General features: G+C 49.1%; 1 protein-coding gene across 1 annotated transcript; it reads left to right on the forward strand.

Moving 5' to 3' along the window:
- Positions 1-244: 244 nt before the first annotated feature.
- Positions 245-10,344, forward strand: Casq1 (calsequestrin 1). The gene is made up of 11 exons (XM_036202748.1): positions 245-723; positions 2,478-2,562; positions 3,520-3,620; positions 4,256-4,367; positions 4,704-4,777; positions 5,124-5,254; positions 6,414-6,459; positions 6,802-6,856; positions 7,069-7,169; positions 8,155-8,229; positions 9,717-10,344. The coding sequence occupies exons 1-11, from the start codon at positions 445-447 to the stop codon at positions 9,882-9,884; spliced, it is 1,227 nt and encodes a 408-aa protein (XP_036058641.1). The 5' UTR covers positions 245-444; the 3' UTR covers positions 9,885-10,344.
- Positions 10,345-12,021: the final 1,677 nt, after the last annotated feature.

A 12,021-nucleotide genomic window follows, 5' to 3' on the forward strand; every position in this document is an offset into this window, starting at 1 on the left:
GGGCCAGGGGCTGAGGAGCCCTGGACACTGGGGGAGGGGGAGGAAGGAGCTGTTGGGAGCCTAGGGAAGAGGGGTAGGAGGCGGGAGGATTCAGGCTCTCCTGGAGCTGCCCTGGCCCCAGAAGGTTATCCATCTCTCCTGCCAACCGCAGAGACATATTTAGACAGGACCAGGTGGGGACGGAGGGGTGCCAGTTTCAAGGGGCAGCTCCGGTTCCCTGCCCGCCCCTGCCCCTGCCCCTGTCCCTCCTCCTGACCCTTCTTCACCTGGCTCTGTCGGCAGTCTATTCGGGACCCAGCAGTGTCCTCTGTCCACTGCTCTGGCCCACTCCCTACCCCACCCCCACCTGGAGCCCCTAACTCAGGATTCTGTATCCAGGGGTACCTCCCTATCTCAGCTAACCTCCTCTGAACCAGGAGAGCAGACCCAGATCCCACTACTTCCATGAGAGCTACCGTCAGGATGGGGGCCAGGGCAGTGGCCAAGCTGCGGCTAGCCCTGCTGTTTGTACTGGTGCTAGGGACCCCCAAGTCAGGGGTCCAGGGGGAGGAAGGGCTGGACTTCCCTGAATACGACGGTGTGGACCGTGTGATCAATGTGAATGCAAAGAACTACAAGAATGTGTTCAAGAAGTATGAGGTGCTGGCCCTCCTCTACCATGAGCCCCCTGAGGACGACAAGGCCTCCCAAAGACAATTTGAGATGGAGGAGCTAATCCTGGAGGTGAGTAGAGGAAAGCAGGCCTGAAGAGCATGCCCAGTCCCCTCTGTGAGCCCCACGTCTGAGGGTGGCGGCTGGGATAAGAGCATCATAGGGTCTTTGTCTTCACAGAGAGCATGACTGGAATGCGGCCTTAGCCAAAAGAAAGAGACTCAGGGACCAAGGTCCTACCCTTTTGGCACAGGAGCTGTAGGGGTCTGCCCGCTCTGTACTGTAGGAGGCAGGGGCACTAGGCTTGGCTGGGATGGGGCGGGGCAGGGGGGGGGCACTGTGTGCAGTACCATGCATTGTGTTCCATACCACCAATACATTCTCCTAGCCAAAATATGCTCCTCTCACACTCCTGGGGCTGTACCCCAACACCCAAACAGCAGGAATACAAACATGATTGATATTTTATTCACCTCTAACTGACTACACAGTTAAGTGACTATATAGTTAAATAGTTTGTAGAGGCCTCCCATGGGCCTCCCAGCCCAGTCCCTCTGCCTCCTCCAATTCCTCTTTTGTCCCTACTGGGTCAAACAAAAGTCCTCACTAGAAAATTCTTAGGTTGAAGAAGGCTTCAGCATGCTTTCCCCATCTTCTCTTTCAGAGAAGAGACTTCTTTTCCCCCCAGTCTGACTTTACCCACAGTAGAGACGATTAATACAAAAAAAAAAAGGAGGAAGGAAGCTTTATGATTGGGATGCATGGCCACACACATCCTTAAGGGAGCCGGGATATGTTTGTGTTTCCCTGTCTGAACTTCCCTGGGCCCTGCTCTGGCTTGGTGATACAGAGAGGCCCCACTTTGTATAGAGCTTGGAATATTTCAGGATAAGACACCAGGCCCCAGGCTTGCATTTCTGTGAGCCCTGTCGGGCTCTGGAAACCGCTGTCTGATTAATGAGCCAAGTATTTTTATCCTGAGTGCTCAGTAGCCTCTGCCATCCACCTGCCACCCGCCCTTCCGTTCCCCTAAGAATCAGTGTGCTGCAGTGCTGGGTGGGGCCCTGCTGCCCACGGCAGAAAGAATCGGGGTGCAGTGCTGGGTGGGGAGGCTTGTGGGACTGGCTAGATGCTACAGGGCTACAGGAAGGAGGAGATGGGCCCAGAAGATGAGGAGAGCTGCTTAGTTTCTGCCAATAGCTCTCTCCCCAGGGGTTATGAATGGTGACCTCTTGACTGTCCGGCCTTTCCCACCCCTCAACAGCATGGCCAGCTCCCCCTGCCCCCATCCTCCGCTGTTCTCACTCTGGGAGTTACTTGAGGATCCCGAATTCCCCTAGGCTGAGTTTGGCTTTCGATTAGGATGGAAGGCAGGATCTGCCCAGCCTTTCATGGAAGGTGAGACTCCTCAGCTTCCCTCAGGGACATTGCAATGAGCAGTGAACACGCATGATCTTTTAAAAGGCTGAATCAAAGGGCTGGAGAGGTGGCTCTGAGGTTAAGATCACTGACCACTCTTCCAAAGGCTCCGGGTTCAATTCCCAGCACCCACATGGCAGCTCATAACTGTAACTCCAGATCTAAGGGACCTGACACCCTCACACAGACATATGTGCAGGCAAAACACTAATGTTCATGTAAAAAAATGAATCACAGACAGGCTAGGATTATAGGGTGTCTGGGAATAGTCTGGATCTTAACAAATGGTCAAGGTCAATGTTTGAGCTTCTCGTCTCTCAGTTGCCCTGATGATGGGAAAGCGTTACATGGGGAAGGGGTTAATAAGAATTCTAGGGGCTAATTTTAATTCTGACTCCTTCTTCCAGTTAGCAGCCCAAGTCCTAGAAGACAAGGGTGTTGGCTTCGGCCTGGTGGACTCTGAGAAGGATGCAGCTGTGGCCAAGAAACTGGGTAAGGGGGTGTGGGGAAGAGGGGCAAGACCAGAGAGGCCTAGGTGGAGGGCATGGGGGACCTGAGGGGCTCAGCAGCTCTTCTAAGGTATCTATTCTGAAGCTGGAGGGCAGTCTGAGATCAGGGGCTATTCTGTATAGAGACCCACGCATGCTCCAATCCCAGAATGAGATGGAGCGGGGTGGGGTGGTGGCCTTCTTTCTGCTTATCTAGAAAATGGCTAAGGATGGGCACGGTGGCTCATTCTCGTCATACTTGGGAGGATGAGGCAGCAGTATTGTGGGCTCAAAGCCTTCTGGGTTACATAGTGAAAAAAAAAATGCGTGTAGATACTTTACTTTGTAAAGTAACCTAAATAATTTAGTTTTAAAACACACACACACACACACACACACACACACACACACACCCCAGAGGAAAGAAAAGGTATAACAGAGAGATAGTCTGCAAAGTCCTTTTTCAACTCCTCCCTCCCTTTCCTCCCCCTCCCCCCTCTTAGCAGAGCCCAGATGTCACATCACCCGCCACCAGGCGGCAGCACAGGCTGGACACCGGATGTGGATGGGGGAAGGGTAGCAGCAACAAGTCATCTGGACCGCAATAGTTAGAGACACTGCTGGCAGGAACATTCGTCCCCGGCTGTCTAGGCAGAGCAAGGGAGCCGTGTTGATACAATCTGCATCTTTCCGGTTTCCTCCCCTCAGACTCCACCTGCTCCCCCACCCCACTCCTTGCCCCAGCCTCTTAGCCTTCTCAGCTGTGAGGCTAGCTCCTGAAGGAGATTCAGAGACATGGACATGGGAATAATGCAGGGCTTAAAGGATTATTGAAGATGGGTCGGGGAGAGAAATGGAGAGGTGGAGGAGGATGAGTCTACTGGGTTAGCAAGTAGGTTGTAACCAGAAGTTAGACTCAGGGAAGCCTGGGGTCATAGCTCACCTCCCATGCGTTCCTTAGGACTAACTGAAGAGGACAGTGTGTACGTGTTTAAAGGAGATGAAGTCATCGAGTATGATGGCGAATTTTCTGCGGACACTCTGGTGGAATTTCTGCTTGATGTAAGGGTTCCCTCAGCCTGATAGCTTTTACATTTCCAATGCCCCTTAGTCTCTACTAATCTACCCTACATCCTACATACACACCATAGACACCACAAACCAGACACACATATACTACATACGTTGCGCACATACCACATGCAACATAAAGTAGATATCACATACATATCACATAGATCAGACACAATGCACACAAAAAAATACACATACCATGCATAAATGCTCAAGCACATGTAACACACATCATATATATGTACCACATATACCAAACAAACATACATACAATGCACACTCATATGCAGCACACATGACACACAAACATGCAACATATATAATTTATATCAGACATATACCATACACATCAGACCCATAAATAAACCACACATACACATACAACAACATATCACAAACATATATTCCATGCCAAATAGAAGATACAGAACATACACATCACACACATTTCACAACATCTAGACCATGCACATATACTGTTAGCAGTGTACAACCCACGGGCCACATGCCCACCCCTGCCGACATCTGACTCCTCTTCTAGTGCCCTGTCTTTCCCCTAGATGCCTCTCTGGATCCTATCAATGAGAACAGAAATGGTCTCCTCAATGGTCTTGTTCTTCCAGGTCCTGGAAGACCCTGTGGAATTGATTGAAGGTGAACGGGAGCTGCAGGCCTTTGAGAATATTGAGGATGAGATCAAACTCATTGGCTACTTCAAGAGCAAAGACTCAGAGCGTGGGTAACAGCTCCCCCGCTCCCCTCTCTGACTCTGCATTCCACATGCCCTCCTGCCTTCTTTGGCTCTGAACTTCCTGTCCCTCTCCTTCCTTCTGATGGTCAGTTCCTTCATCTGTCCTGTCTCCCTGTACTCCGAGGCATTCCCAAACACCCCCCACCCCACATTCCACCACTTCCTCTACAACTCTATTGTATTTTATTCTCAGAGAACTGGAGGTTAGAGGGGATGGGTCTCATTCTGTGACCCACATGTCAAGAAAGATCTGCAGAGAAGCTGAGGGGATGATTCTCTCTGGCAGACCCTGAGAATGACTATCCCTTCTTCCCCTTCAGATTACAAAGCCTATGAGGATGCAGCTGAAGAGTTTCATCCCTACATCCCTTTCTTCGCTACCTTCGACAGCAAGGTTCTCTTCCCTGTAGTCACACTGGGTCCCCCTACACTCTTAAGTTGCCTCCAGGCTACTCTCCCAAAATTGATGGGGTCTTGGTCCCATTCTACACGCTGGTGCTTCCCACCCCAAACTCATCCCTTCCTTCTCCTATAGACTTGAAGGGAAGAGGGACACTGGATTGTCTAGCCCACTTTTGCCATGGTAAATGAATCCAGAGAAGACACTCCCCCAGTGTCACTGTGGTGGTGACACAGACCCACATTTCCTGACTCTTTTCTGCAGCTTGTTTCCCCTTTATGCTGGTTCTCACTCTGACCCTGCATCTCCTACCCCACAACCCTTGTCTACTTCCTCAAAGGTGGCAAAGAAGCTGACCCTGAAGATGAATGAGATCGATTTCTATGAGGCTTTCATGGACGAGCCTGTGACCATCCCAGACAAACCCAACAGTGAAGAGGAGATTGTCAACTTCGTGGAGGAGCACAGGAGGTGAGCACTGAGCAACCCTCTTAGTCTGTGAGGTGGGCTGGGAAACTTAAGCCCACCTGGAAGACAGCCTCTGCTGGAGATGAATACACTTCCTGGCATTGGTGCTCACTGATCCACTAGTTCAGTGTTCTGCATTATATTTTGTACCCCAGAACTTAGCTCTGAGCCCTATACAGAGGAAGTCCTCTGTAAATGTGTATGGGACTGTGGGGCTGGTTATGACTGAAGTAATTTGTCAACAAAGGAGTAATGAGTGCCCGTGTTCTGACCAGGGACTTATACAGCACCTTCTCTCGATTGGTTGAATTTAATTCTCTTATCATCCTCAGTGAAAGGTGTCAAGGGGAAGAAGAGTCAGAACTGGGATTTAAGCTTTAACTCAGTCCCATACTTTTGCTTATTTGCGACATTAGCAGCTGTCAACAGAGGTAGAGGGGCAAGAATTTTGCCTTCCAGTGGCTGTTAGGCAACGTTTCCAGGACATTTTTGGCTGTGAGGAGTGTTGCTGGTATTCAGTAATTAGAAGTCAGAGATCCTATTAAGCATCCTCCAGTGCACAGGATACTCCCCCCACCCTGTGTCAGTGGTGCAGATGCTGGGAAACCCTGCCCTACGCTCACACATCACTCTCTCCCTTCATGTGACTCCACAGGTAGAAGCACCCACTCATCAGTCTAAATACCACTTGCTCTCTCCCATTAGATTCTGGCCTCTTTCATTGGGGCAAGATGTGTTTGCATAGTTTAACTCTAGCCAATACTTAACTCAGTACTTACAAAGTATCTCAGCCCCTCCCCCTTCCAGGTACCAGGAAGTGAACCCAGGGCCTGGCACACATTAGGCTTGTAATTCTATGTATTCAATTTTATTGAATGAGTGAATGAAAAAATAAATGACCACCCTAATAGCCAGTGCTTACCTTTCCCCCCCCGCAAAGTCTCTCTTCCAGCCATTCCCTTCCCACTAACCATTGTTTAGCAGCCATGCAATGGCCCAGGCCTGATGCCCAGAGCTTAGATTTGCTAGCTGGCTTTGTTCTGGGATACAAGCTGTCTATGCCCTAGGCCTGACCCAGAGATGGCTTCAGCTGTGGGGACCTTTGGGAGGGAGATGTTCTTCTCACCCACACTGAGTAGGGAACCCTCTGTCTCTCTTCTAGATCAACTCTGAGGAAACTGAAGCCTGAGAGTATGTATGAGACCTGGGTGAGTACCTCTCCAGGACCTGGTGCTTAGAAAGGTCCAGGACCTTAGATGTGGCTCCCTGCTCTTCCTTGTACCTTCTGCTAGGGGGAAAAAAGGCAGTATCTCAGTCAAGGTTTTTGTACTGAAGATCACATCTCATGACAAACATGACAAGGCAGTTTCAAACTCTGAGGGTAAAGGGATTCCCAGAGTTGAAAGGGTGTCCCTCAGAAAAGAGGCACAACCATGAAAATACAAGCTGGCATTCCATGACTCGGACTCAGGCAACATCAAGGGGCTGGCCAGGAGTAGAAGAAGGTCTCTCCCAGCTCTAACCCTGCTCCTCTCTTCACCCTCCAACAGGAGGATGATCTGGATGGAATCCACATTGTGGCCTTTGCAGAGGAAGCTGATCCTGGTGAGGAAGGAACACTGAGGTGGCCTGGGGGAAGCCGGGGGTGGGTGGTGTATTTGTTACATCACGAGCCCACGGGGAAGGCATTCCTGGGAGTTTGCAAGCAGCCTGGGGCTTGAAATGTGTTGGTGTAGGAAGCGAGGAAACAGGCCTGGATTCCTGTCTCCTTTTCCTTTCTGCTCCATCTCACTTTTCTTGCTTCTGCTCCTTCTAAGATGGTTACGAGTTCTTAGAGACTCTCAAGGCTGTGGCCCAAGACAACACCGAAAACCCTGACCTTAGTATCATCTGGATTGACCCTGATGACTTCCCGCTGGTAAGAGACCCTCCTCAAGCACTGGGATCCTAATGTGAGGACTTGGCCTGGGAAGACTTTTTTGTTTCAGAATTCCTATCCATACATCCTAGTTGGAGACCCAGAAAGTTAGGCCTGCTGCATGCTCATGAGCGATGTAGACACAGAGGGCATCCTGAGCAAGGGGAATGGGGATGAGAAGTGAATTGCATGGGATATAATATGTGATTCCCAGATCAGAGGGGGACAGGTAATTAGGTACCAGAGCTGAAAAGCAGTACTCTGGTGAGCAGCTGGATACAACACAACACATGGGTGAGAATCAGCAGAACCCCCCACCCCCAGCAACTAACATTTATTGTTAAACGAGCAAGCAGGAATGTGACAGAATACTGATGATTGCCAGGAAAAAAGTACTTATATTAAGACACGCAGGAACTGGGCAGGAGAGATGGCTCAGGGGTTAGAGCATGTGCTGCTCTTCCAGAGGACCTGAATTCAGTTCTCAGCACCCATGTATGGTGATTGTTCAGCTGCAGGGGATCCATACAAGGTAAACACTGATACAAACACATATAAGTAAAAGTAAGAAAAATAGGGGTTGGGGATTTAGCTCAGTGGTAGAGTGCTTGCCTAGCAAGCGCAAGGCCCTGGGTTCGATCCTCAGCTAAAAACTGAAAAGTAAGAAAAATAAATCTTAACAGAAGAGAGAGGTAGGAGCTGAGGGCTCTGCAGAGAGAAGTGAGTTGCCCAAAGGGACACAGCCAGTCATAAGCAGACCCAGGAACAAAGCAGAGTTTCTGTTCTACTTCTCTTCCCAAGGGAGAAACTGCCTTCCTCATCTTTCTGCTTCGAGGTTTTTACCCTTTCACTGATTAGCGTTACCTACAAGCTTGTGGTCCACGGCTACACTGCCCTCCATTCATTGCCAGTTCATCCTGCCTCCTTCTATCCCTGGTCCAACTCTCACCCTCTGTTAAGTGGATGCATTTGGTTCTCTCCACAGCTGGTTCCATACTGGGAGAAGACGTTTGACATCGACTTGTCTGCTCCACAGATAGGAGTTGTCAATGTTACAGATGTGAGTTTCCTTTCCTCATCCCTGGCTATGCGCCAGATCATCTTCCCACCCAACTACTAACCAGGCTCAACCTTGCTCCCGTGATCAGATGAGACGGGGGTAGGGGATGGGGGGTGGTGGTGGGGGTGGTGAGGGTGGTATAGCCTTAGACAGAACACCAGCACCTCAGGATAGCTAGTTCTCTTCCACACTGCTGCTAACTAGGAAGCAAACACTGCCCAGGAGCAGGAGACATTCTGCTCTAATGGCTGGACCTGCGGGGTGGGAATGCATGACCTGAGCATTTGAATCATCCACTGGAATCACGTGGTCATTCTTCAAAGTCCAGTTCAACTTCTTTGTCCTCTGTTAAGTTTCTCTTAGAAATTACTCCCTCTGTGGCTCCCTTGGAGCTCACTGGCTTTGGGAACCTGCCTTTTAGCAGCCTATCTTTTCTAGCAGATACGTATTTGCTGAGCTGAACTGAGTAGTGTGCACATTCTGCTTTCACGGTATTCTCAGTCTAATGGAATAGGCACATTGTCCCATCAATCGTAAGGCTGGCTCTGGAAGATTTTATAATATAAATAAAATGTTAGCAAGGCTGTGACTTCTGCTTGAGAGACCTGGAGTGGAGTTGAAGAGAAAGTAGTAACTCAATGGAGATCGTGTAGTATACAAGATTTCAATAGGGGCAACTGCAGGACTCCAAACTGAGGGGAAAAAGTGCCTCAAGGACAAAAGCCAAGGCAGGCATGGTGGTACATGCCTGTAATCTAAGCACTACAGAGGCCAAGGCTGGAGCATTTCAGTGAGTTCCAAGCCAGCCTGGGTTACACAGCAGACTATGGGGCCAGCCAGCCAAGGCTATAAAGCAAGTACACTTTTTTTTTGGGGGGGGGTGCATTTGAGACAGGGTTTTTTCATATAGTCCTGGCTGTCCTGACCAGGTTTGTCTCAAACTCAGAGATCGACCTGCCTCTGCCTCCTGAGTGCTGGGATTAAAGGTGTGCTCCATCAAGAGCATATCGTTATCGAAATAAATAAATAAACAAACAAACAAATAAATAAATAAAAATAACACTACTACCAACAAAAAGACAGCAAAAAAAAAAAAAGTGAATAGCAGGTTTGAGTTTAAGATCACTGAAGCTATTACTAGAAAAATCATTTTATGAAAACCATAGAGTGTTGGCATCTCTGACTTGACTCTGTTGGCCGTGAGTAGCCAACATGCTTTCAGATCACAGACATGCTAGAGATGCATGCTTGCAGCAGCTCAGTGTGCCAACCGTAAAGGAGACAGACTGAAGGAAGGCCTTTAGCCAGCTCACCTCTCCTTTCCACTGCTACCCATCACTATTCTAGCTCTGATCTTCACCAGGAGAGTGTCTATGGCCACTGAAAGAGGCAAGGAAGGGATGCACAGCGGATGCACAGTGAGTGGGAGGACAGGTCCAGAGCTGTATTAAACTGAGCCTCCATTCCATACCTGTGCCACCACCTAGGCGGACAGCATATGGATGGAGATGGACAATGAGGAGGACCTGCCTTCTGCTGAGGAGCTGGAGGACTGGCTGGAAGATGTGCTGGAGGGTGAGATCAACACAGAGGATGATGATGACGATGATGATGATGATGATGATGATGACGATGATGATGATGACGACGATTAGTTGCTGTGGCAACCACCTACCAGCCCCACTTGCTCTTTACCCATACCTTCCTACCGTCCATGCACTTCCCTGAGCTCCTCGGGACGCTGGGTCATTCTCTACTATAGGGCCAGCTGTGGTCTATATACGGGTGCTTGAGGTCCTGGTGTCCCTTGCTGACGAGAAAAGGAGCAGCTTTTCCTGAGAGACCAGCTTTCATCTCTCTCACTTCTCATCCTATACCCTCTGTATGTGTTTCTCTCCTGTCCCTCCCCATAAGTTCTGATTCTCTTGTCCTCTCTTCTCTTCCCTCCCACCAACAACACAGTTTTCCCAGTTTTCAAATCTTAAACCTTTCTGACTGTCCTGACCCTGGCCAGGAGGAAGGAGGTACTGTGTTCGGGGATGTATCTCACCTATCTTTTGTTAATGTATTTGGGTCAAACACAAGGCCTTAATAAAGAGATCTGGGGCAGAATGAGCAAGTGTCTGCTGCTGGAGTCTCACCCTCATGGCAGGAGGGAGGTGACCACTGGATGGGAGATTTAACTGTGAGTTCCTTGTTAGGAGTGAGCTAGGGGGCTGATCAGCAGGGGTGGGGGCTCTCTCTAGGCAGTTATTCCAGGGAAGGCTGGATATTTATCTGCCTCTAGTCAACGAGCCTTTTCTGAACACATGGTATTTGTCCAGTGCTGTTGTTGGGCTCTGGAGGAACAGACAGTGCCAGGCCTGTCCCTGCTCTTGTGCTGACTGGCCTTGCTGAAAAGTCAAGACAAGCACCCTAAACAACTAAAGAATAACATAGCAATATGCAATTCATTATGTTGCTGCTGGATAGTGCCCTCCCAGAAGCTCTGTATTTGAACATCAAGACTGAGTCCATTGTCTTCCTTAGTAAGGGTCTCTCCAGACCTTTGGTGGCCCAGCCATCTCCTTCCAGGGTCCCTGCTGCACTTTCTGTGTACAGCTCCATTCTTGTACCTAATACACTTGGTTACTGTTCTTTAGTTACACCGCCATTAAGTTGAGTCTTAAAGGCAGGGACCCAGACTTTCTCTCCATTTCTATTGTGCATAAAAGAATTGTCCCCATGTTTGTTTAGAGAAAGAATAAGAAAGCAAGGTAGGAGAGGGGGATAAGAATGGACTCGGCGACTTCCACAAGAGACGCAAACCTCCTCAAGACCTTCAGCTGAAGAGCGGGGTCTGACTGGAGGCATTAGCAGGGTGTGCTTGTCATTTTGGCGGCACCAGAAGTCAGAAAAGTGAAGAGAAATTCAAGTTGTGGCCATGGGGTCAGGTAAGCGTGCTGGGTTTGGTTTGTACAAGTGCTTGAACTAAATCCTATGAACTTGGGTAGAAGGGCAAAATTTCAACTAGTAGCAAGAACCAGGACAGACTTGGGGAGGGGAGATGATGCAAAGGCAGAGGCAAGGAGCCCCACCCCTAATCAGAAACTGTATAATCAGTGGGGTGGGGAGAATCTGGAGCCATGTGGCGGTCATGGTAATGAGGAGGCATTGACTTTTGAACAAAGAACATCCATCGGATTTAGACCTGTTGGAGGTTTGTGAATAAAGACCCATACCCCACCAGGATAGGTTCAGGTGGGAGTAAACACACACAGTCGGGAGCATGAAGAGCCAAACTGCTGAATAAGCCTCTAAATAAAGAGACATGGTTGTTGTCTTCAGAGAGGGTACCACTATGTAGCCCAAGACGGGAGCCCTCCCATCTTGCCATGACAGGTGTGTACCACCATATGATGCATCGCACTAGTTTTTGTGAAGCCAGTGGAATGTTAGTGGATGACTAAGGATGGAAAAATGAGCCCTGAAGTTAGGAAAGTTTTCACTCTCCACACTCTTAGAGAAAATGGCAGAAGTATACAGAACAGAAACCAAACATTCAATCAACCTGTTCACACAGAATGGATAACTACTAAGTAATTGGGTGTTAGGTCATATCATAAAAATGTTACGGGGTTTGTTTAGCATAGGTCAGTGACAGATACCAGACTAAACAACTTTTTAAGCACCTATCTGGTACCAGTCCCTAAAGACTTAGTATTTCTGATTCTCAGAAGAACCCGTTAGTGGCACTAACATCCTCGTCTGGCTGGTGAGGACACTGAACTTTATGGACTTAAGGAAACAGTA

This window comes from Onychomys torridus, chromosome 11, assembly GCF_903995425.1.
Source record: "Onychomys torridus chromosome 11, mOncTor1.1, whole genome shotgun sequence".
In the NCBI taxonomy this organism is placed as follows: Eukaryota; Metazoa; Chordata; class Mammalia; order Rodentia; family Cricetidae; genus Onychomys; species Onychomys torridus.